At 42.0% G+C, this 27,192-nt stretch overlaps 1 protein-coding gene across 3 annotated transcripts in view; it reads left to right on the top strand.

Moving 5' to 3' along the window:
* LOC149287933 (transmembrane and coiled-coil domains protein 2-like) overlaps positions 1-26,641 on the top strand; it is a 33,892-nt gene extending 7,251 nt beyond the window's left edge. Inside the window, exons 2-7 of one of the 3 annotated variants that reach the window (XM_089492316.1) lie at positions 843-1,427; positions 1,458-1,460; positions 18,283-18,546; positions 19,780-20,471; positions 23,690-23,825; positions 26,342-26,641. In XM_089492316.1, coding sequence (XP_089348442.1) covers positions 843-1,427; positions 1,458-1,460; positions 18,283-18,546; positions 19,780-20,471; positions 23,690-23,825; positions 26,342-26,641 — 1,980 coding nt within the window. The remainder of the gene's footprint in view (positions 1-842; positions 1,428-1,457; positions 1,461-18,282; positions 18,547-19,779; positions 20,472-23,689; positions 23,826-26,341) is intronic. The other 2 variants (XM_089492318.1, XM_089492319.1) reach the window with 2 other exon arrangements.
* Positions 26,642-27,192: the final 551 nt, after the last annotated feature.

Genomic DNA, 27,192 nt, shown 5'->3' with positions numbered 1-27,192 from the left:
GGCATTAAAATGTTCAGAAGCGTACTCGATCTTTAACTGAACTGGATGGTGTATTTATCTAATAAAATTAAAAAAAAAAGTGCTGTTTGGGTAGTCTTGTTTGGAACAGTAGCACTGGGGAAGCACCAGTAGTACTTTTAATTGACTTCATTCTCCTCTTAATATGGAGATATTGACATGTTGGTGGTGTATTTCTGTGGAGCCTTCTTTTAATATGTGATCCATTTTCATTACATCTCTCTACCGCTATGCGTATCACAGAAACAGCTCAGAAACTAGTTAGGGAACCTGATAGCTGACTTGGAAGGCTGTGAATTTTTCATGGAAGTGATGTGTCTTCTGCAGTTGCCTTCTGCAGTTGTGAACACTAAGGGCAAAGGATTTCAGAGCGGACAGGCTGCAAGTATTATGGAGATTAAGGGGTTAAAACGCAGGTGGGGTATTGTTGCAGGGCTACACCTGCAATTAAACTTGTAGCAATGTTCAACATTGTGAGAAAACGTTACCCTTATAAAAGCTTCCTGCTGGTTCTTATACTGCTAAAGCATTGCATTTGCTACTTGGCTTCGGTTCTGTCTGTCTTATTCCTTTGTAGGTTAACATGCCTCCTGTCACAAATGGTGAGCTGCCCACTATTTGCTAGTATTTTGTTTGCGTGTCTTAGGAAAAGGCTTGCACTGCTGCTGTACTAGTAGAATGTATTTATGCCATGATACTCTGAATTGTCTACATAAGCAATTTGCTTAAATTGTTATTGTGAACTTAAGTATTACATTGTTGTATAGATAAGTAGATAGACAGATATTAAGTACATCTCACATTGTCTTGTCCTTCATATTCAGAAGATACAGCAGCTTTCGGAAGGTTCTATGTTTGGACATGGACTGAAGCATCTCTTCCACAGTCGCAGGCGATCCAGAGAACGAGATCACCAGACATCATCAGAGCCTGTGGCCCTCTGTTCTACCCCTGGCCCTTCAACCCCTCAAGCACCCACTGCCCCCCTTTCTTCCTCTGACCACGACTCTGCAGATGAAAAGGAGCGGTCCCCAGAAATGCACAGGGTATCATATGCTGTCTCCTTGCATGACTTACCTGCTCGTCCCACTGCCTTCAACCGTGTACTGCAGCAAATACGATCCCGACCCTCTGTCAAGAGAGGATCAGGTCAACATGGTAGTGGCCGTCGGAGCAAAAGTGGCCCAGGGGATACTGCGCACCACCAACATCATACACAGATTAGAGGAGGAAGCCCCCACCTTCCACGCCGTCCTTCTCCATTAGATGGTGGACTGGCTGCAGTGCTGCACCATCATCAGGGCCGACCTCGTTCCTCTTCCACTACTGATGCTGCTTTACTTCCAGCAGGAGAAGCAAGTGGAACCATAGGATTTGTATATGAGGACCAGGAAAGGATGACAGAAAAGGTAAGATTACATGTATGGATCTGTGGAAAGCAAGTAAAAAAGGTGTGGGGTCTCCTATACATTATTAAGGGTTGAGTCCAGTAATGTATGGTGGCTAGCCCCTGCCCTAAGCCTAGCCCAGAAAAGCTACGCTCCATTTCAGAATGATGCATGGTGTGGAGTATAGTTGGGCTAGCTAGGCACAGAATTCCTCAGTGTAACTGGGCAAGTTACAAGGGAAATCAGAGAGATCTCTTCAAGCGGACTGTCATATAAAGCAATCTGCTTCTGTACCTGCCTCCCTAAGCGTAGTTGGTGTAGGTCAGAGTATGCCTCAGATTGGATTGAACTTGTGGCACATCAGAAATATTTGTATTTCATACACAGCAGATGTATAAAGATTAATAATTATTGTTATGGTGTTGTATGTCTACCTATCATATGCATATGTGACCTCAGTATGCCAGGGCAATATGTGTAATTTAAAACAAAATATGAATCTAAAATGAAAGCATATTAAAGTGAGTAATATAGAAATGTGAACTCATGAGGTGTTAGGGAAGGGTGAATGAAGCGATGCTGGAGATGGAGGTGGTATTACTAGCAGGCTAATTAATAATTAATAATTCACTTGTGTTTGTCCATTTAGCTGTGCCTTCAATTGTTTGAGTTCACATTCACACTGGAAAGTCTATCCCTTAGTGAATTACATGCCAAACCTTTGCCACAAAACCCTTTGTTGCAACCAAGGGTTAATGCCTTCTATATAGTTCCAGCACTAAAATAATGATTTATGTGATTAAATAAGCACATGAAACATGAGAGTTTACCGGGAAGGCCACATATACCTGGTGGTCAGGATTGTTGCGGTGTAGCCTAGCTTTGTTAATATATCTGCAGGTATATTTGGCTAGGTTTATTAGGTCAGACATCTCACTACTAGATGTTGCGCTTGTATAGGGTTATAGTGTATGTGTGATCCAATATTAGGTTAACAAGTTTTGGCAAAATCCCCCAAAAAACAAACACAATACGGGCATCATGTTTAAAGTTGTACTGGGCATTTCCTGAAGAATAAATAAATGATGTGCTTTATTACAGTGCTCCTCAACCCTCTCCTCAAGGCATACCTAATAGCCCATGATTTAGGTATTACTCCGGTGTGTCTAAGGTGTTTTTGTGTTTTAATTGTGCAACTCCTTAGACACGCCTGAGTAATACCTAAATCATGTACTGTTGGGTGTGCTTTGAGAAGAGGGTTGAGGAGCAGCTTTATTCAGTTAATGACCAACAGAAAAAAATAATATAATAAAATATACCGGTGTATATATACAATATATATAGTACTGTTGGTGTAACAAAATCAAATGTATGACATGCTTATTGTAAGCATACTGGAATATTTTTTATACATTTTATTTTATTGGATTTCCAATTGCATCAATAAGAACAGTAAAAGAATCTGACAGAGAATCCACGTTCTTGGAATTTTGGTCCAAACTACAAATACATGTCAGTATGTGCATACATAAACCCTCCTATTGTGCAATATCCAAATACAACTAAGGTTATAATAAACTTTTACCCACTGGCACCTGACCGGGCAAATCTGATAAGCATTTTTGAATATTCTGTTATGAAACTGTGGCTATTGTAAAGTAAAAAAACAAACAAACACAATGCTTGAAAAAAAAAAGATATAAAATGTATACCATACACATAAAAATCAATACTACTGGCAAAAGTGATAGAAATACTAATACTCCCATCACTGCTTTCTTGAGTGGTACAGACATGAAATGGTTCACGTGCCAGTAAATATTTGTTTATTAGCCGCATATCATCAGGCTTCCCCAACTTGCAGTAGCCCATGTTGACTCGTATACATGAGACATGTTAGAGACAGCAGTGAGATTTGTTCCATAGTCCAGGTGAATTCTATAATGTTTATACACTCCTTGAACTCCGATGGAGTTGTTCATTTCTACAGGAGTTTGGACTGAAATAACCCGTCCCATCATCCTGAAATATCCGTATCAACAATTTGTATAGCTTAAGGCAGTGCCATCACACGTGTAAAAGTGAACCCTCTTCACCACAGTCCCTCCAACATTCAGCTGACACATTTGAGTATGTTTGTGCTAGATGAGTAGGGACCCAATCTGTGCAATAATTTAGTCATCTGTTCTAGAGGATTTGTGAGTGGTGACAAATGTATGTTCCCAATCCTCGGGGGGAAAAAAAGATCTTTCTAAGTCTCTTTCCCATTTGTACATAAGCTTGAATTTGTTGGTGACACAGTGTAATTTCACATATGAAACATCTATAACTATGCAATCTGTGCAGATGCTCCATTAGATAACCAATGCGATTCTGTTAAAATATAGTGCTTCACTTGTAGGTATCTTATAGAACTTTTTTTTATCAATTTGGAAGTTATCTTGTAGTTGATTGGAGTATTATTTTATTTTACCATAGGATTGATGGAAATGGCAGGTTTGACATCGGCACTGATGATGCACTGGGCAGCTGCACTTGTCATAATGGTTGAAGGATGTGAGCGTTTTTCATTTCTTTATGGTGAAAGTGCTCCCTCATGTGGCTGCAAGAAATATTGCAGCAAAGATGCATGTATGTTCACAGAGTGAAGATGCTGCCTCTTCTCTAATCCTGCTTTGGTGACCTGCCAGCCTTTTCCCATAATTCCTCAGGGGGGGATTAAAGGTTCCCAAGCCGGGTGACTGTCCATCAGTGGGGGTGGGTACAGGACGGCACTGTGGTGTGACACTTATGTGGGGGAGTTGAGAGGGTCCAGACACTTTACTCTGTGCAGCAGTGAGAGAAGGCACATGAAGCTGTCCCTTACAGTCATTAAGTTTGGCTCAGAATTAGCCCTGGAGAAACCAGGACATGGTGCACTTACTGGTGAGTGATCTGTGACTATAAGATGCATTTCAGAAGTAAATAGGTAACATTTTATCATACGTTCCAGAATGTAACCTTGAAGGGCCCACTTTACACTAAGCCTGTCAATTGTCGTTTTGTCATACAATGTATGAGCGTATGTACTGAAAGAAGTGCTGCTTAAATTGTTGGGACTGTATAAATAAAAGAGAATTATAATAATTATAGGACACATCTGTACTTTTTATATGTGTGTGTTTGTGGATCAAAAACCAACAGTATTTGTTTACTATGTCAACAGCTATCATCCACCCATTAAGTTATTGCTCTCCTATAGATGAAGTTCCTTACATTTCACTAAAGTCTTGTTTGAACAAACGTTTGATTACTTAATTTTACTGAAGATCCAAGTATAACTTAGTTTATGGGATAACTATATTGCTGATGTATAAACAGGGCAGTAGAATGCACAGCAATGTGCTTCAGCCATTTTATTTCTTATTATATTGTTTTATGAAGCGCCATCAAATTCCATAGTGCTGTACAATGGGTAGACAGGACATAACAAGTAGTATGTAACATAACAATTTGACTTACACAAACAACAGGTGAGGAGGGCCCTGCTCAAAGCTTACAATCTATGTTGATACCATCTATATCATTTCTGAGATACCAGCTACGGTACATCATTTCCCTGTTTTGGGACTTAGATACTCTACTGTGCACAAGGATGGTGCTGTGGCTTTCACCTCTCGTGCCCCCTATTTGGCAGTGAACTCTCTCCATCTGTTTCTGCCAGGTTGATGTTTATGTAAAGGTAATGGGATGCCATATTGTGTCACTGAGTCAGACATGCCATGCCATACCAATGAATACTCCATGTGCCAGGCACAGAGTCAGCAGGATATATGAAGAGTGGTTTACTTTACGCTGGATGTGTGATGATCAGCAAATATGGTTACCCAAAGAGCTATTATACACAATAAAATATACCCCACTATAAAATGGGTTAATTTTGTATATTATTGTGACTACTGATACAATCCCCATATTTGATTTTACTGAAACTATCCCTAACTGACTTTGAGTTGTTCTCTTTATTGATTTTTTCCCCCAAAGTTTATTGAGGATACAAAAGATGAGAATGTCTATGGCATAATTTGTTTTATGTTTTGCATGTACAGCAGGCATATGATACATTTTGTAAAGAAAAAAAACTATAAAGGCCAGCAGGTTGCCAGCGGAAACAGCGTTATTGTGTGGTTGCGGATAACCTATTCTATAGAATGCAATAAAAGAACGAGAACTGCGGTTGGCGGGCAACCAACCTTAACATCATAAATCAGCATAAAGGAATTAACAGATACTGTTAGATGTGGTACAGCTTAAATATGTTGAATATGTGTGTAATGTTAGTCATTTAGAACCATGTAGGGCGAGTTGGAGGTCAGGCTCTGTTACTGAGTGTCTGAGAGAGGATGGGCATCTTACTCTATACTAGATGAGAAAACTGAAGGCATCCATCTGAGCTCGTGTCCAGGCCCCTTTCCTGCAAATGAGTTAGGTCTTCTATAGATCTTTATGAAACCAAGTCATGAAGGATCAGAGTGGTCAGGGCCTTCTAAGTCAGTGGAATGGTGGCTTTCCCAGTGTTCAGAAAATGTATAGTGAGTGATTTTTCCATAGAAGGTGAGTGAACAGGACATATAATGTAGGAGAGCTGCCTCAGATTTATTTGGGAAGTCTGGGTCATCTAGAACTAATGATGGCTACAATGCAGGACCAGAATGGTGCGGGTAGAGAGCATTGACACAGACGTGTAAGTAGTCTCCTCTTTCGACTCTTCACCTCCCAGCACTGCTCCGAGAGGTGGGGGTAAAAAATGGCTGTAGCAATGTGAGAACTCTATACCATCTCATAAGCATCTTAAATGATTCTTTAATACTACTACTTATAGAGCTTTTTTGTGTTAGCAGTAATATTTTCTACCATTGGGTATCCGTTAAATCAAGAGTCGGATCTCACTTCCACATTTTAAGATAATACGGAATCGCAGGTGCTTGATCCATGGTCAATGATTTGTAGATGAGGGACATGAGTGTCCGGGGTGGGTTTTGAGAGCCAATTTCTTCAAATGGTAGAAAGGCATGGGGGATGGCGTGGGATTGTTGTAAAGTGCTAATGTAGTTTTTTAGTTCATGATAAATAAAATGTTGTCTAAAGGGCTGTAAGGTCGTTTGTGAAAGTTCACGTAGAGGTTTAAGTTTACCCTCTGAGAAGACATCTTTAAACAAAGGTAAGTTACAGTATCATTGAAGTAACGGTGGTAGTCATGCTGTGTACCCAGATTTCATCCAAATCTTTAGGGTCAGGTCCAATGTTCCATCTAATTTTTCTTAGTTGGTGTGCGCAGAAAATTTCTCTTGTGCAAAAATTTTGTGCGCACAATATCCGCGCCGCATAAAGTTTCAAAAAAATTATTATTTTTTTCTTTTTTTGGGAAAAACTATTGTGCGCACAATTTTTGGACGTGTGCGCTCTCTAAAAAAGCTATGTGCGCGCGCACAAGCGCACAGCTTAGAGGGAACACTGGTCAGGTCTACAATTGGACGAAACCCAAACTAAAATTGGTATGGTGATTATAATGGACACCTCACCCGGTGTAACCTGTCAAAGTAATCCAGTTTGTAATCTGTATTGATTAACAAATGTTCAGTGGTAGCATTTATCCACTGGAATGTGGTCCAACAGGTCTGTTCCTGTAAGACAAAAAAACACTAGCAGTTCTGTCACATTATTCCTTAATCATGTAAAAACACAGAATCTTTAAAAAGCTACAAATGTGTAAAAGATGCATTATTGTCTGTACTTGTGTCCTAACACATGAGAAGTAAACTTGTTCATAGTAAATTTCTAGGAGCTCTCCATGGTTCACTGTGGTGATAGTAATAAGATTAACATTTTACACCTAAAATTTTCAGTAATAATTACTCGGTATTAATTGGAAAAATGACCCAGCCCTGCATAAGTTAAGTAAACATTTTGGTTTCGGGTATGTGTGCTCTGTCTTGCATGAGAAAAAATAAGGTGAAAGGTGGCAATGTTTGATTTACTGCTATATTTCCCCGTAGCCCTCTAATTCCTATCTATAACATAACGAGACCAGAGTGAATGTTTAAGGGGAGGCAGTAACATCTTGGCATGTCGATAATGTGATCAAGTTACTAGTGCTTGTCACCAGTACACCATCTGCTGCCTACCACTCTTCTCCAATGTGAGCTTCACAGTCAACTGATAATATACCATGTTGGCGAGACCCTCCCCGATTCTCGTTCCTCTGTGCATGGTGTGAATCTTCAGTGGAACGCAAGCCGTATCCTCTGTAGGTAAGTTTTTAGGGAACAGAAGTAGAGTAATGAAGGAACACCTTAATGGAGATGTGATTCTTTAAGACTAGAGCCTTTTATCATCTCTGTATATTCCTGTGCTGCAGGCAGTAGATGGTAAGCACCTTGTACGGTTGTATCAGGCTCACTAATAAATGATGTCCACTGGTGAAACAACATACCGGTAATACACCTGCACCGAGGGTAATAGAATTAAATTGTCAGCCTAGCAAGGCCTACAGACACTATCAAATTATTGCTGTTATTGGGGAATTAATGATCAGGTACAGTTCTGGATTATGAATACTGCAGCAAAATGTTTGTGTGCATAGGTTTTGGAGGTTCATGGTCATTGTGCTCCTTTTTCTGCCGATTAAAGCCATTTAGGTCTGCATGCTATTTTACAGAGCTTGTGTCTGTTCTCAGGAGGGTGCAGTGTCCTCTTGTCTGGTTTTTATTGATCTGGGTCCGTTTCCTGACCCCTGCTGTGTGTTTATTCCATTCTGCTGGATGCAATCTGCAATTTCTTTTAGCATGTTTTATAACATCACTGATGAGGGACACAAAGTAACACGGTCATGGTCTGAACTACATTTAGATTACACAAGGTATGATGATGATATGATCATACTTGGGAACGCTCAGTGTTTAACCCTGAGTCTAAAGCTGAATGGGCAAAACCTCAGGGTCACACAGTCAGGAGGTAAGCCATTGATACCTCTTTTTTCTGTAAGTCAAATTGTTATGTTATGCACTCATTGTTATGTCCTGTTTACCCATTGTTCAGCACTGCGAAATATGATGGCAATAAGTAATGGAAAATCTCAGCCTGTTTATTATTTTTATCAACAGTGGAGAGAGCCCTGGTCTTAATTCATTTTAGAGGTACCATTGTATGAATTTTACAAACTGGTGGGCCATGCCGACCAAATTACTTGTACTCTGTATGTGGAAAATAAATAATTTAATGATCAGCGGGTTAAAAGAGCCGTGTGGTCACTGGTTAGTCTGGCCTCTCTAGAGGTGTATAAAATGTGTATAACCAACAGAAGCTCCTTATCTAGGGTAGCACCCTGTAAGCAGATCACTGGAGTTGCTTGGGAATTGTGTGTGGATCACAATAGACAGGTTCCAGCTTATGAAGCTTAGGTTATCTTTGACAGCTGTAATTATTTGGGTAAATGAAAACATAATAATAGTGAAATTGAGAATTTCATTTATTATTAATACCATATGTAATATTCCTTTGAGGCCAGCAAAGGCAGCCAGTAACATACTAATTGTAGAACAATATTTTTTTCTAGCTGTCCTTTTATTTTAGGCTAGTGTGTGATGTACAATATATATACTCGTCCTTTAGCCTGGATACACAGTGTCCTATACACTGACAATTTTAAAGGTTATATGCCTACAGATCCTTCAGATCTAGATTTCCTGCATCAGTTGCCAACAAATGTCCCAGAATTGGGTCAATGTGCTGGCACCATTGAGTCCCAGTGTCTGCTGATGTGCAGGTCATTGATTAGCATTGCATGCTGGGAGAGAGAGCCGTTTCCTGCCTTTAGGGTACTCCTCACGGGGCTGTTCTCAGACAGCTGGGGTGTGTTTTTATTTCTGTAGCCTTCATATCTGGCCAGACTTTTTAGAGATTGTACTGGAAGACCCATTCTCTGTTTCTTTTCTGCAAAACTTGTTCTTCTATTTCTATGTTCTCCGCCTTATTCTCTCTTCTCCTTTCCACGTGTGAATGCTTCACATTTGTTTGTCTCATGTTCTTCTTAGATTTCTATTTTCCCACCTGTCTCTGCTTTTCTCACCTTATCCAAGTTTTCTTTCTTCAACCATATCCAATCACCCACAGTGTGCTCACCTTCTCCTTTTATGCCTCTCTGGCTGTTCTTTAACTTGGAAGTCAGCATGAGGGAGGGAGAGGAAGAGCTGCCTTTTGTAGGGGTACTTGGACAGGCTCTGTGCACCAGCCCCCTAGGTCTCTTGTTACCTGAATTATTTCCAGCTGAACCTGTGCCTGGGATGATACAGCTTGGAAGCCCTCTCCTAGGATCCAAGGTAAGTATCAGATGCAAATAGGTATGCACTTGCATTAGGGATTATACTACAAAAAGTATCATAGAGACTATCAGAAATTATTAAATCATTATTTAGATTTCTTGTTTGATAACAATTGTTAGGTCCCCTTCTGGTTATTAGGGTATCCTGGGGAACCTTCCTTTTATATTATTGCTTATTGATTCATTGATTGAAAGTTTATATGGGAGTGGACCTCAACTCACATGGATTTTATGAGTAGGAAGTACGTTCCAACTCGCATTTGCAACTTGCAGGTTAATGAATCTGCGAGTTGTGTGCGTTTTCTCAAGTAGCATACATTCGACTTTTCTGCAGGCGTGTGTATGCAAATTGTGTTAAATGATTTTTTAGAAGTGCTATTGGGAGTTGGCTTTATTGAATTTTTAAGTTGGACTGTCAACTCACAAGCACATAAAGCTTACTGAATAGCAGCACACCAATACCTAAATATGGCAGAAAACCCAATGGCTTTCTTGACAGTTGGCATTCAGTTGGGTGGTATGGACACAGCTCTCCTCTTTACTTTCAGACACAGATAAATATCCACTTAGTGATTAACTAAAATAAAAGTAAACAAAACAAAGTGGAATCAAATAAAACAAAAGAATATCAAATAAATAAAATAAGCTAACATCTGAAAAGGGGGAATCATCACAAAATCAGTTAAGAATAAATAACTTCCTAGCAAAGTACGAGAATTCCAGGGGAAATAATAATAATAAATAACAATATTAAATCAGCACATACAGATACAGTAGTGTGTAATGGTTCTATTTTTTAAAGTTCCCTGACATCCTATTGTCCTAGCACTACAATTAAACAATTCTAAGAGAAAAAAAAATAACATTAATTTAAAAAAGGGATGGAGCCTAAAGTAGGCAGAGTTAACGCAGTGCTTTGTGACCCTGCAGCATTGATCCCCAGGCTACCTGGTTCAGATACTGAGTATCTTGAGCTCATTTACCACCATTAAGTCCCTCAGACGGACACAGTTTAAACACCATGCTGCCTGTGCACAATGCAATGCAGTATTATTATTATTATTTATTGTTTTATATAGCGCCACCAAATTCCGTAGCGCTGTACAATGTATGTTTATGTTTGCACAGACCTGACATACTGTTGGAAACTATGACAATAGTACACTATAGGGGAATATGTAAGGATGGATATAGCCCTCTAGAACATTAAAAAAAACTATGTATGTTGCAAAATATAAATGGATCATTGTGTTTGTAATGTTTCAAAAGCCTTACTTATCTTGAAAAAGGATGTCTTATTTGCATGGAAATATGGGAATGTTGAGCAAACCAACATATATAAAAAATTGCAATAAAAAAGTACAATATTTAGGGTACTAAAAACTCTCGGTACTAGGGCGTGGCTTGCCTTGCTTAGAGATGGCAGCTTGATTCCACTGCTCCGCGGTTCACTCACCTAAAATCCGCATCCATCCATCGCCTTCTCACAATATGGGCAGACTGAAACGACCATCTCAGCGCCATGCGACCACTTAGTGCCATGCTACAGGATAGAGGTATTCGGTACCGCTGGGGATTCCCCTTTCAACGCATGGGGGCTATACTCATACTGTGCGTCGGCACAGAGACGTCGCAGACGTTCTCAATGCCCTGGGCCTTCCTTCACTTCGTGTGGAAGATTGGCAGAGTCCTTCCCTTCTCTCTGGGAATGTTCCTTTAAGGGGCCCTTTGCCTAGACGCCAGGGAGCTGAGCGCAGAGACGGCGCTGCCGAGAGAAGTCATCCCCCGCACACACGTGAAGAATGATTCTACTGCATACTGTTCCACGCATTTGCCGACGAAATACGCTGGGGACAACAAATATATATATATATATTTATTTATTTATTTTTTTAACTTTTTTTATAGACTGCTCCGTGTGCCTTAGCCGCTGATGGCACCTTACGCGAATGGGGGCTCCTTGTTCTCCATGGTCCCTTACTCACGCCTGGATGTTTCCTCTCGAAGAGACTTGCGCTCTTGGTGGGATCGTCGCGTCCTCCTGTCTCAAAGACCTCGGACCGGAGGCCTGACGACCGTCTACTCGACGGCAGTATTGTACCCATGAATCTGCTACTGCCGCCTGGTATATGGGGACTGTTGGTTTACGAAGCTGGGTTTAGGTTAGGGTGCTTACTCACCGCTTTCATGCTGTCACCCGTACATCTGCACTCACTTTCACACCTCGCACTATCGTGGTTCTGCCTATTCTAACACCCCTGAAGTATGCACCTTTCTACACCTACCATATACCCAGCCCCTAATACACAAAAAAAATATGTTATTTATTTATTTATTTATTTTTGGGCGGCCTCCTCCTAAATCAGCTCCTGGCGAGTCTCACTGCTCGGTGGGACACACTGCACTACATTGACACGTTGACAAGACGAGGTTCGCGTCAGGCGATCCGTCTCCTACACATATGACGCGTGCGCCTACTGGGTCACACACACGGGACAGGTTAGCATCGTTCGCTGTTACGCGATGGTATACCATTGTATGTTCTACTGATAGTTGTGGATTATACGGGTGGGCTGATATTCGTTTTGTCTGCTCATTATACACGGTTTAGCCTGAGAGGCTGGTTGGGAGTTTCTATGCCATACCTATGTTCTATGTTGGATGGTAATACAATTTGTCTTACTTCTGTGAGTTTTCACCGCGCAGATACTGTGAATTTCCTCTTATTCTGCTTGCTCGACACTTTGTTTCATTCAGTCTACTAACCTCTCTGGTGAGGTTTCCACTTCCCTTAGCAACTCGGGATTACCCTGGGCGTCGGACTTCGGAATATATCCGGAGTTTACAGGCGAAGCTCATCTTGGTCTTTGCTGTAGTGACCATCGTCGGGGGCCCCTGCCTTCTCGGTCCCTTGAAGTTTTAGGATCCCCTGAATTCACCTCCCTTTTCCTTTTTTTTTTTTTCTTCTTCCTTCTTCTTCTTCTCCTTCTTCCCTCTCCTCCCCCTCTTCGCCTCAGGGCCTTTCAGTATGCCTCGTTGTGACTCGCCCTTCCGGCCCTCGCCTTAATATCCCGGAAAAGAGGTCTCGGTTGTTCCGAGAACTCCGTCTAGCAAGGGTATCTGTGGCCCTCTTGCAGGAGACCCACTTCAAGGAGTCCCACGCACCTGCTTTGCGGAACCCCGCTTTTCCTTTGATTTACACCAGCAACTTCCCGGCCTCGAGGTCTAGAGGCACAGCCATATTGTTTTCCCGTCACACTCCTTTCATCTTGTCTGAGATGAGGGGAGACCCCGAAGGTAGATACACTTTTGTTAAGGGTACCATACGGGACCAAACATTTACGTTCGCTTCCATATACCTCCCCAATTCGGGACAGTGTGCCTCCCTCTCCCGCATTCTCCGCTCCCTTATGGAGTTTAAACAGGGTATTCTGGTTTTGGGAGGGGATCTAAACATGCCGCCCGCTCCCCGTGTGGACACCTCCTCCGGCTCCTCTCGAGCCCCGCCGTCTCAAACTCAACGTTTCAATTCTATCCTGCATAAACATAGACTAGTTGATTGCTGGAGGGCCTTCCATCCAGAAGACAGGGACTACACCTGTTACTCCCCTCCCCATAGATCTTACTCCAGAATCGATCTCCTCTTAATGGAGTATTATCATCTAGACCTAGTGGTGGACTGATCGGGTGGCCTGGGACTTCATGTTCCTAACCTTTCGGACTATGGGTTTTGGCCACTCTTTGATGCATTGGGTCACGTCTTTGTACTCGCTGCCCTCCGCCCGCGTGCGCGTAAATGGAGCACTAACAGCACCGTTCCAGATTTTTAACGGTACACGCCAGGGCTGCCCCCTATCTCCCCTCTTGTTTACCCTCACCCTTGAACCCTTTTTGCAGGCTATCCGGCATAATCCTAACATGCACGGCCTGGCCTGCTCAGGTCGTACCATGAAAGTATCCGCCTATGCGGATGATCTACTATTCGCAGTATCACAGCCACTCATTTCACTACCGCACATCCATGAAGAGCTGCAAGTCTATGGCTCCCGCTCCAATTTCAAAATTAACACAGGTAAATCCGAGGCCCTGGATGTTTCTTTGCCACCGGTAGAGGCGCGGACGATCCAGAGCTCATTTCCATACCGATGGTGCCACCACAGCATTAAATACTTGGGGGTTTGGGTGCCGAATGACCTCACCACTGTGTACGCCGCTAATTTCCCCAATCTACTAACGCAAATCAGAAAAGATTTGCAGCGCTGGTCGTTCCCCCACGTATCGTGGCACGGCAGAATTAATGTGCTCAAAATGAATGTACTCCCAAGGGTTTTGTACCTCTTTCAGACTCTCCCCATAGCCATACCGAGGGTCTTCTTTGGGGAGCTTCGCTCCTTAATGATTCGATATGTCTGGAGAGGTCGATTCCACCAGGCTACGATATGCCGTGCTCACCCGCTCAAAAAACATGGGGGGACTTGGTCTGCCTGACTTTCTCACTTATTATCGTGCCTCCCACCTGCAACGAGTCATGGAATGGAATTATCATCCGCCCTCGAAATTATGGATAGCTCTGGAGCAGTCCACCATGCGCTTTCCTCTATCTACCTGCATGTGGCTTCGCCCTGAAGCCCTGTTGACGCCGTCCTGCACTAACCCGTTTGTTCGTGCCACTTTGGCTGTATGGAGATCCCGTCAGGTCGGGGGCTCCTTTCCTCTTTCCCCTCCCCACTGACACCCATAGCAGGCAACTTAGACTTTCCTCCAGGCTTGGAAGAGGGATACCTACACTCTATGGGCTTAAATCCCAAGGCCCGTGCAACTTACTTCTGGGACAACGGTGCTCCCCTGGTCGCTGAGAAGGTCTTCCCGGACCTAGCGTCCTCCACAGATACCGCTTTTCTCAACTCATACACTACATCAAATCGCTCCCGGGTAAACATCACCTATCCAGGGACCTCACCGCCTTTGAACGGCTTCTCCAATTGGAGAAGATGCCGAGGGGAGGGATCTCAACCTCGTACCAGCTACTAAACTCGGGCACTCCCGCTGCGCTGCCCCCTTTTATGGGTGCATGGGAGGAGATCCTTGGGGAATCGCTCTCTGAGTAGCAGTGGGAAAAGATCTGCATTCTCACACACAAGAGCTCTATTGCTTCCAAATTCCAGGAAACGGCCTATAAGATTCTCACTATGTGGTATAGGACTCCAGTGTACATTAATAAGATATGTCCGGGGAGTGATCCGACTTGCTGGAGATGCGGAGAGGAGCCTGGTACGTTTTTGCACATATGGTGGGAATGTGGGAGGATCCGGCCTTTTTGGCGGGGCGTTGTACGTGGAGTGGAGGAGGTGTCGAAACGAGAAGTGTCCTGCACCCCCGGTTTTTTGCCTAATCTCCCATACAGATGCTTCCCTGACTTCTTTGAAACGATCTGTTACCAGGCATCTTAATTAATGCGGCCCGCTCCCTGATCCCTAGACACTGGAAATGCACTGAATCACCATCACTACGTCACTGGGTGGCTCAGGTGGAGGAGATAAGGGCAATGGAAGAATTGATCCACCTGTCTAATGACAGGATGGAAGCATATACTAAGGTCTGGGATACTTGGCTGTCGTTCCAGTCGTCCCCCGCACTGGCAGAGCTCCTGAGGTGATACCCCTCCATGTCTCTTTGCCCCTACCTTTCCTTTTTCTCCCCCCCCTTTTTATTTTATTTATTTATTATTATTTTTTATTTTATCCCCTGGGGACCGGGAGGGCGGTGGCCTTCACCTGAGGCGATGCGAATCAGTGATTTTGACACCGAACCCCCCCCCCTTGTGTTCCCATAGTGATGTATTGTCTGTTTGGACGCCCTTCTCCACTTCCATTTTATGGTCCCCCCCCATACTGGCCCAAGTGTGATATTATCATTTGTGGTTTCTGGCTCACGAGACATATATATTGCTCCATGTACTTGGAAACATTTGCTTTCACCCGACGCCTGCAATTTTATGATCTGTATCTCTATGAATTCCGACCTACACCGCGAATGTCTAACTGCTCGATTTCTTCTGTATGCCTCCAATTGTTATCAATGCGATTCTATTGTACGCTGTCTGACCTCCAATGCAATAGATAGTTTACAGAAATCACACATTTTTGACCATCATTGTATCAATGTTCTTTTTGTCTTACCCTTTCTTGCTGTACTCCTTTTCTGTCAATAAAAACGTTATTTACCTAAACTCTCGGTACTGAAGGAGGTAAAACAATGCCTTAAAGGAAGCATAGCATTGTCTATTGCCGCATTTAAAGGTATTGAACTCTCCTCATGACCCCCCGTTTTATTTATTTATTATTATCTTAAATATATGGTTTTCATCCCTTAGCAGTGGTTAGTGCAATGCTTGTTTCACCTTGGTTTCATCCAGATAATTGGATGATTTTTGTTAATGTCTGTTTAAATGGGAACTTTTTTTTCACTGGTGCCATTTAGTGAAAAGCCAAAGCCTTCCTACTATGGCTTTCTGATGCTGTATAATTGCAATTTAGTGACGCTATCTTATCCCGTTCTACTAGACAAAAAGTCCTAATCTCACTTTTACCTTGTGGTAACTAAAAGAAATGTCTAGAGAAGAGAAAATGGATAAGAGAACAGGAGGAAAAGGGGAAAGAAATGAACAGTGGGGGGAACAATGGAAAATGCTTTGTTCAGGGAGGGGGTTTAGAGTTGTCTCTTGGGACTCTTAACGTATGCATTTTTGTCATGTGAACGATCTATTTTATTTGCACAATTTAATTTGTAAACATATTTTCAGCTGTTTACATAGACATTATGACTTTTAAGGCTGATGTACACTATACCTCTGGGACATCAGTGGAAGAAAGAGCAATAGGGGGATGTATGTCCAAAAGAGGGACTGTCCCCTTTAATCAGAGACATTTGGAAGGTACAGGGGTATCTGTAGAAGCACTAAAATGGACACAGGTGACTGAGGAAATAATGTAGGGAACAAGAACGGTATGCTGTTGGAGGGGTAGCATGGTTGTGGTGTGACAATAAAGGTCTTTGTGTCCCTTAATATCTAATTTGAGCTCTTGATTGTGTTGATTACCTACACTGCCAACATGCTTTTCAGCAAATATGTTTGTTTTCTTTCATGCTACACCAAACTTCTATATAGTACGCATCATTTAATGCTCTTAAAGTAAAAAAATATTATCATTTTTAACCAGGTACAGTTATTAAACATCTCTCCAGATAAAGGAAGAATGCTCTGACCATAGTTCACAGCTGAATGTGGCCAACAACAAGTAAAAATGTGGAGCCTGCAATATAGCAGGTTTAATGTTGTATATCACACCCACACTAACCAATTAAATATGCATTATTATTGCTGTGATACCAAACAGGTTTGCATTGATTTTTTTTTTTGAGCCCACGCAAATCATTTAACACATACTGATTTGCTGTGTAGCCATTTTTTCTCCTTGGTGTTATTTGGAACTTGTTTTGCTGGGTGCAGTAAGTAAAGGCGTAGAATCCAAGCAGGCTATAATGCCGGAGCAGCAACATGTTTATCCTGCGGTGGGCTGCCAGAGTCATTTGTTTCACCTACTCCCCATGTACACTGTAGTGTGGATCCAAGGGAGCAAGCAGGTTAGACCAAATGGCACCGCAACAAAAAATACTATTTGGCACCCTCCTTATGTTTTTCACTTTAAGAGTGCTTGTAAATTAAAACCAATTTCCAGCAGTTTCTATACAAATTATTGTGACTTTAAGTGCACTGTGATACACTCATAGTCAGCAAAGAGTATGAGCTTTTAGGGAATAGGGTTATCAGGGGAGGAAAGAGGAGAATTTTGGCTCTTAATAGGGAAATCTGCCCCTAGCAAAGTGGCCCAGGGACTGTCACCACATTGTCCCTCTAGGAAAAACCCATTTCTGCCTAGCATCCTACTGATTCAGGCATACCAGGATGCTGTCAATAACTATCAGTGTCCCTTTGTGCCATTTACAATGCGTCTAACTATATGTAGCAATCCTCAGACACCCAGAGCACAGTGTCCGTTGCGGTCTCCTCTATGTCCTCTCACATAGATCTTAAGACCAAGGCTTTGTTTAATTTCATGAGCGAAGTGTATCAAATTATTTGCGCCCTCCCGAATCCTAGGTAAAGTTAAGCAGTGGTTTGATGAGCATTGTTAGGCAGAGGATTTAGTCATGTTCACATGTTCAATAAGGAAAGCTAACCAGGGTAAAGCTAATAAATTGTATTGTTTAAAGTAAATTTTAATCAATTATCGCATAATATTTTTTTCCCCAAAATGTAATTTTTTTCTGTAACAAAACAAATATATGGATTCAAACTTTGCTGGAAAACTTGCATCAAAGCGTAAAGGTTAAGATTGTCTATGTCAGGAATTTTCACAACTGTCTGGCTGTGCTTGTGTTGACTTCACTGGACTGTCACAGAATTGACGATAATATGCCATAAAGCTTCATCTTTTCAATCTTTTCTCCCATCAGCAATTGGACAAGGGGGATCTGAGTACCTTGAGTCTCCCACCCTGTGCAGCTCATGGAGGCTCAGAGGGAAACATCAGCTTGGAAGTCCCAGAGGGTGCACCGGACCCCCAACGCACCAAAGCGGCCATGGACCATCTCCACCAGAAGATCCTCAAAATCACAGAACAGATCAAAATAGAACAGGAAGCTCGGGATGATAATGTAGCAGAGTATCTAAAGCTGGCTAACAACGCAGACCGACAGCAGGCCTCTCGTATTAAGCAGGTAACATGGATCCACCAGATACAGAGATAAACTGTGACCCTACAGTTTGTAGAATGTTCCTTTGTCTGTAACTAATCATCTATGTGCTGATGTTGGTGATAAAAGACTAGGGAAATAATTCAGTTGATATTCTGAAGAGCCAAAGGTAATATTGAACCATCTGAACTATAAGGTGGGTGACCTTTTGTGGTGAAAAGTTTTGTTTCAGTGGGTCCTGCAAAGAAAAGAGCTCACTTTTGGTGGGGCTTTTTTTTCAGGGCTTGGACTAAGCCACTTACAGTAGTTTCAGTAAAGGGTAATGTTAATGCCTCAGCAAGACATTTTGGACAATGCTATGCTTCCTTTGGGGGACAGTTTTATTTTCTAACATGAAGGTCCATAAAGACATGATTGGATGAGTTTGATGTAGAAGAACTTGACTGGACTGGACTGTACAGAGCCCTCACCTCAACCCTATCAAACAGCTTTGGGATGAACTGGAACACAGATTGGGAACCAGGCCTTCTCCTCCAAAATAAGTGGCTGACCTCACTGATAATCTACTGGATGAATGTGCAAAAATCCCCACAGAAATACTCCAAAATCTTGTGGAAAGCCTTCCCAGAATAGTGGAAGCTGTTATACCTGCAAAGGGGGGGCCAACTTCATATTAGCGTCTATGTATTTAGAATACGATTTCATAAAATGTTGGTGTAATGGTCAGGTTTCCCAATACTTTTGTCCATATAGTATATGTTTGCATTTTGGCAAGTGATGTTTAGTAAAATGGAACAAATTCTGGATGTTTTATAGCTTCAGTTTTTTTATTGACATTGGTCTACCCCTATATTAGCACATTTTTTGTAAATAGTAGCATATTGGTATTTTGCACCAGAATCACTTTTTAAAAGTAACTTCTTCTCTACCTAAGAATAAGTGATGCAAATATGGAGATGTCTGATGAAATCATGTTTGCTACAGAAGTAAGCTTTGCAATGTAAAGTATAGTGGCACACAATTGATTGCTCACAATTTTCAGCAAAGTTACACCAAGCTGACAACCTTGGTTTTTTTAGTGACAGCCCAGCAAAATTTGGACTTAAGGGATATAATTGTCTTTCCTTACAGCCTATGTCAGTATCCACATGGGCTTCTTGGCATGCGATGGGAGTTTTGAGTCTTTGCACCAGAAGTAATGGGCAGGCTAGATGGGCCAAATAATCCTAATCTGTCTTCTGTTTTCATAACCCTCAGGTTTTTGAGAAGAAGAATCAGAAGTCTGCTCAAACAATTGCTCATTTGCACAAGAAACTGGAGCATTATCACAAGAAACTGAAGGAAATTGAGCAGAATGGTATTTCTCGGCAGCCCAAAGATGTATTGAGGGACATGCAGCAGGGACTCAAAGATGTGGGAGCCAACGTGCGAGCAGGCATCAGTGGCTTTGGGGGTGGGGTAGTGGAGGGTGTAAAGGGAGGACTTTCTGGCCTGTCTCAGGTTACACACACTGCAGTGGTATCAAAACCCCGGGAGTTTGCCAGTCTCATACGTAACAAATTTGGAAGTGCAGACAACATTCCACACCTAAAGGATGGACTAGAAGAAGATGGAGAGGGACAGGGGGGTGCTCGAGCTCTAAGTGGAAGTGCCACTCTTGCACCTAGCCCCAAGTATGGCAGTGATGATGAGTGTTCCAGTGCTACATCTGGATCGGGCGGGGGAGGAAGTAACTCTGGGGCAGGACCAGTAGGGCCAGGCAGCCCTAGATCTAACACATTGGATGGGCATCACCATGGGCACCATGGGGGTTTTGATGCTATCCTGGAAGAGCTGTGTGAGATCAAAGATGGACAGAGCCATATAGAAGATACAATGGAAGATCTGAAATCACAGCTGCAGCGAGATTATAGCTACATGACACAGTGTCTACAGGAGGAGCGTTACAGGTGGGTACCTGTGAGTGAATACTTCCTAGTCCACGAGTCTAGTTGGTTCAGTAAGTCATTTGCACAAGCCTAGCATTTTCCCCCTTTTGCCTGCTGTGTAGAATCACAATGGGTTTTCTGCTGTATACTGAGCCAGTATATATACAGTACTGTTCAAACGTTTGAGGTCACTTGTTTTTTTTTTAGGTTTTTTTTTTTTAAATTTTATTATTTTTAAGACAAGCAAGGTGCATAAGGGACCAAAGGGGTTAAACAAGTATTAGAATCTATTTAGCCGGTATTTTCATAAGCTTTTGTAGATAGTTAAAATATTCAAATAAAAGTCTTTTTTTTCATAATATTTTTTTTAGTAAACCACTCTTTCCCATGATACGCCTTTTAACCCACTATATGCCAGAGTGTCATATGGGGGTTACAAGGCATAGCCTGGGGGCAGATGTGCATAACTGGGGGGGCAGGTTGGCAAATAAAAGGAAATAAAAAGAAAAAAAATATTTTTCTCAATCATAGCTTTTATTAAAGATGAAAAAAATAGTTTACATGAATTAATATTTACTAGTAAAACTTTTTTCCTATAGGGTAGTCTTATATTCAGGCTTTTTCTTTTTTTCCTTAATTAATATTCAGATTTTGGGGGGTCGTCTTATAATCGAGCACATACTGTATATATGATCACAATAATGATATCTAATGAAAGCTCTTCTTGTCTTTGGGGAAAAAAATATAACTTGTGTGGGTACAGTAATTGAGAAAATTGCAGCTAAACATGCACCACAGAAATGTTGTTTATCATGAAGGGTACACAAGTAAACCCCTTAAAACTATATATTTTCAAAAATTAGACAGCTCAGGGGATCTGGTTAGGGGAATATTAACCTGTCTCATGCAGCTGATTCCACACCAGCACCTTCCAAAAAAGCAAAATATTTTTCACATTCACTGTGCAGCTTCCCCATGTTTATTTTTCGATATGTCAAAGAACAATAAAAAGTCTTGATTTGTGTTCAGTAACACCCCTCGTATACAACAATATGGAGTCAACAATTTTGGAGTCAAAACTGGAACATGTGCATTTCATTTTTCAAACTTGGAATTTTGACAGACATCTTTACTAGGCTCATGTCTCGTTTGAGACACAGTAGAGGTCCCAAATATTAATTTAATCCCATAAAACTATATGTATTTCCTAAAAGCACACCCCTTGAAGGTTTCAAAGACACCCTACTTACCTTTCTATGTGGCCCACGGCAACCACAACAGACACCTGGGCAGACAACAGCCGCATTTCCCCCGCGATCACAATGATTGGTGATGTGGACATTTATTTGGTGTGACGTACCAGGTATGTCACAGACCGGTGAGCCCGCTTGGGCATGACGTACCTGGTATGTCACCAGACCTGAAGGGATTAAACCTATATCTCACCTGCAGAATTTCCTGCCAATTCTTCCTTTTATTAAATAAACCCCAATGTTTTATCAGTAAAATTCTGTGCCTACCTTCTTTATGGCAGCCCCCCCCCCCCGCATCTTCTTTGCATTAAAAGGCACACTGTTCCTTTAACACATGGAGTGCCGGGATATGATGTCTAATCACCTTCTACTGCAGTCTATGGGGCTGTGCTGACTGGGCCTGATCTCCCAAGAGTGCAATCTGCCCCCAGTTGTGCATCAGGCAGACTACTGCCCTCCTTGGCCTGGGGCCCAGTAAGCCTAGGCCAGAATACATCATTGCCCCTATGTACAATCTATGCAGAAATATCAAACTTTTTTTTTTCAAGAGACTGCAGATATGGCGAATTAGCAGACAAAATCAATGAGGATAAATTAGGCAACAACAAAAAAAAACAACCCAAACTACCAAACATGAACAACATTTTTTAAATGTTAAATTTTCTAAAAATTGCAGCATTTCTAAAATGTTCATTGTGTTTTCGTTTTTTGTTTATTCATATTCTTTTAAATGTTTAGTCATATAGCCAACAGCTCATGTTCCATGTTATAACAGTGACACAAAGTGTCTATAGCCAGGAGGAAGTGTCTAGCACATTACCCACAGGTCAAAACAGTCCTTCATAAATTTAGATCAGACATATCAGAGGAACATGAATCACTGTGTAAGAAAATGCATTTTCAATGTTGCAATACCTGTTATCCCCTTCTTAATGCATTTCTTTGAAGTTTTGTTTATCACTTCTTTGAAACTCCTCTGTCTCCCCAGCATTGTTTAGTTTCTGATTCACTGTATTCATAGGTGGCACTGATGTCAGGTGTCACGCCCAAACTAGGGTCTTGATTCCCAAGAAGGTACATGTTATGGAATGTTTCTTTTCCTAAAATAGTAGCAGCACTAATAGGAAATGTATTGGATTTATTTATTTTTCCCCATTATGATGTGCTATTCCTATCTGAGCCACTGACTGGTGAGCAAGAAAAAAAACACTCTACACATGCAATAAGATGACAAAAACAGTGGTTTTGATTTTTTTCCCATTAGGGTAGTCTTCAGGCATTTTCTTTTTTCCCCCCAATAAGATCCAAAATTTGAGGGTTCGTCTTATAATCGAGCAAATGTGGTATATAAACATTGGTTTCAAGATGCATTTGTTAATTTGAAACTATTTTCTGAATGCTGTGGTTGAGTGCAATAAACAGTAGTTTTAAATGGATTTAAATATGCTTCTTGGTTCGGAAAAAAATTACAAATGGCACACACGGATGGAGTGCATTCTCATGTTCATTGTTGGAATCATGGTAGTGAATTAGTGTCACTGAAATTAATTTTACAAAAATACTTCCATGACCAAAGACTGTCCAGAAGAACAGTTCTTCTGTCATACTCTTGGGTCTGTTCATTAAGAAGTCAAGATGTCAGTTGAGTTAAGGATTACCCACCCATTCACAGTGGGATGAGGTTAATGTGAGACCTATTTAGGTTAATTGTTACAAGAAACCTTGGCCTATGTACGTTTGGGTGCCAGGATTTCTCTGGATACATCCCTGGCTTCATTTTTATACTGTCTGTCTGGCTTCTAAATTCTACATTTGGTTTGAGCAGTCAAATATTTATTTATACCATTTCAAAAACATACAAAAACGTATTACTGTAGCCATAAGGTTGCTAATCTATCAGCTATTGTTAATATTGTCCCCTGCTTTTACACCACAAATAAATATGTAAAAGACACTCTTTGTCTGTTTCTTGCCCCTCTTCCCCAGGTACGAGAGGTTGGAAGAGCAGCTAAATGACCTGACAGAGCTTCACCAAAATGAGATGACACTTCTGAAGCAGGAACTGGCAAGCATGGAGGAAAAAGTTGCTTATCAATCATATGAGCGAGCTAGGGACATTCAGGTATGAATAGAGAGCAATGTAATCTCTTTGTTTGCTAACCAGTAATAAATAGCCTCTAATCCAGTAGTTACAATCTTCATTCCAGTTTGAAATTTGTCGCATTCTTCTATTTTCTATGCTTTCTGTATGGAGGAACACCATACATACACAATATGGACAAAATTATTGGGGCATCTGACCATTACACCAAAAGGGACTTTTATGACATTGCATTCTAAATACATAGACATTAATACCGTATTGGCTTGAATATAGGCCGCACTTTTTTCCCCCACTTTAAGTCTTTAAAGTGGGGGTGCGGCCTATATTCGGGGTCTAGCGCCCGACGCCCGGGACATGCAGTTCCGGGCGCCGGGCAGGCAGCAGGGTTAGGATACAGATCCCCTGCAGCGGTGCAGGGGATCTGCATCCTACTCTCCGATACGCTGAGACAGCCTCCCCTGCCAGCACTTTCATTGGGGGGAGTGCCGGCACGAAAGGTTGTCTAAGCGCATCGCGCAGACGTTCACCGGAAGCGGCGATGTGCGTAAACAGCCCCCGCTGCCGGCACATCTGCACGATGTGCTTTAACAATCTCCCTTGCCGGGAATTCCCACGGGGGGAGTCGTGGCAAGGGAGATTGTTAAAGCACAACGTGCAGACGTGCCAGCATCGAGAGGTTGTTAACGCTTGCATCGCCGCAGCCGGTAAACGTCTGGGCGATGTACGCTAACAATCTTCCTTGCTGGCACTTCCAATTGCGGAAGTGCCAGCACCGGAAGTTGAATACGCGTACTGCGTAGCTGTCCTCTTGGGGGCAGAGTGGCAGCATATCTCAGGGGGGGATAGAGTGGCAGCATATCTCGGGGGGGGGGCACATCTCGGGGGCAGAGTGCATATCTCGGGGGGGATAGAGTGGCAACATATCTCGGGGGGGCAGAGTGGCAGCATGTCTGGGGAGGGCCGAGTGGCAGCATATCTCACGGGGGCAGAGTGGCAGCATATCTGTTCCACTAAGTGTTTTTTTTTAACTAAGAAATTTTTTTCTTTAAAAAAGCACCTAACTTTTAGGGCACGGCCTATATTCGGGTGCGGCCTATATCCGAGCCAATACGGTATGTAGTTAGTCTTCTGGGAAGGCTTTCCACAAGATTTTGGAGTGTTTTTCTGTGGGAAGTCTTGAATCCAGCAGAACATTTGTAATGTCAGGCACTCATGTTGGATTAGAAGGCCTGGCTCTTAATCTCTGTTCCAGTTCACCCACAAAGTAAGATTGTCTAAAATGTTTTTATATTTTTTTTTACATTACCCTTTACTGGAACTAAGGGGCCTATCCCAAACCCTGAATGACAGCCCCGGCCATTATCCTTCTTCTGCCAAAGTTTGCAGTAGTCACTATGCATTAAATTAGGTAGTGTTCTCCTGGCATCCACCAAACCCAGATTCGTCCATCAAACTTCCAGATGGTGATTGATTGATCACTACAGAGAACACATTTCCACTGCTCCTGAGTCCAGTGGTGGTGTGCTTTACACCACTCCAGGCGACCCTTGGTATCCTGCATAGTGATATATGGCTTGTCTGCAGCTGCTCAGCCATGGAAAACCTGACACAGTGCTCCTGCTGAAGTTGTTTCCAGAGGCGGTTTGGAACTCTAGTGAATGATGCTACAGAGGACAGATCATTTTTACGCATTACGTTGTTCAGCATTCGGCAGCCCTGCTCTTCAAGTGCGTGTGGTCTACAGCTTTGTGTCTGAGCTGTTGCTGCTACTAGACATTTTCACCTCACAATAATATCACTACAATACAGTGGACCAGGGCATGGCAGAGATTTCAAGAGCTGACTTGTGGCAAAGGTGGCATCCTATGACACTGCCATGTTTAAAGTAACTGAGCTCTTCAGTACTGCCCATTCTACTGCCAATGTTTATCTATAGAGATAGCTGCCCTCTGTGCTTGATTTTATACATCTGTTAGCAGTGTGTATGAAACACCTAAATTCAACAATTAGAAGGGTTGTTGCAATACTTTTGTCCATATAGTGTATGTTTACCATCAAGTCCCACTATATATAAAGAGTATCCAGAACATGCTTAAGAGGGCATACAGAACATCATCAAAGAATGTCATAGTCGCATCCACTGAGCAGAGTAGAGTTATACTTCTGTACTGTGCTATTATGTGAGGAAAATAGATGTTTTTGTAACACATAGTGTACATCCATCAGCTCTGCTGTGTTTTTCCACACAGGAGCACTCTAATTAAAAGACTGGAGTCTGGGGTAACTGTTAGGTCCCATATAAAGGATCCATTATGCAAAGTTCTAATTGCACTTTATTAAATAATAATTTGTAAAATGAGTTATTCCTTTTTTAACTTTCAATTTCACCAATACCTAGTCAATCACATGAACATACAGTTCATCCCACTCCTAAAAAATCTTGCTTTTACTTTCTCTCTTAGCTATTTCTTTTCTATCCGCTTGTATATTAATTTTTCAGTTAAACCAATACAGTAACACAGTCTCTCATTTAGGAAGCAGTGGAGTCCTGCCTGACACGAATTACTAAGCTGGAGCTACAACAGCAGCAGCAGCAGGTTGTGCAATTGGAAGGTGTGGAAAATGCCAACGCCCGAGCTCTGTTGGGCAAGTTCATCAACGTTCTGCTGGCTTTGATGGCGGTGCTTCTGGTCTTTGTATCTACAGCAGCTAGTTTTATCACCCCTTTAGTCAAAACCCGGCTACGTCTCCTCTCATCCCTGCTCTTTCTTCTCTCTCTTCTTACACTCTGGAGGCACTGGGACTGCCTGGAACATGTCCTGCTTCCCAGCTGATTACTTCCATGCCCTCACAATGTGATCTTGCAACTGTGTCCTCCTTCCCACAGTCTAAAGGGATATGAGAAATGCTGGGGGAGGTGTTGTCCAGTACAGTTAATATATGTACATATTATGTGTGCTGGATATATATATAGATCTATTTATCCATATATTGATAAACCTATATAAACCTTAACATAGGGGCAACTTATTTCTCTTCCTTTCAGTTCAAGGAGGCAGAGGTATACAACATTTTTATAGACTTAACGCTCTACACAGAATGTGGAATGATTCTGTGCACATAGAGCTGATATAATAAGAAAGGTACATGGTCGTTTTAGGTGAGATAAATTGCAGAAATCTGCATAATAAATTATGTTCTGCAGAGTGTAACTGAGGTGCAGTGCTTCCTTTTATTTAAAAAAACAAAAACAAAAAAAAACTAGGTCATATGCGATATTTGCATTATGGAAGATCGAGCCTTGCAAAGTATAGAAAGTTTTGAATCGAACGTTGTCGATTGTGAGAACCTGAAGCCCCCAAAACCCACCAATCCAACTTTAATG

Source organism: Sceloporus occidentalis, unplaced genomic scaffold (assembly GCF_023333645.1).
Source record: "Sceloporus occidentalis isolate IW3139 unplaced genomic scaffold, rSceOcc1.0.p SCAF_55, whole genome shotgun sequence".
NCBI classification, from domain to species: Eukaryota; Metazoa; Chordata; class Lepidosauria; order Squamata; family Phrynosomatidae; genus Sceloporus; species Sceloporus occidentalis.
The sequence above is the reverse complement of the archived record's forward strand: the minus strand, read 5'-3'. Positions and strand labels throughout refer to the sequence as shown.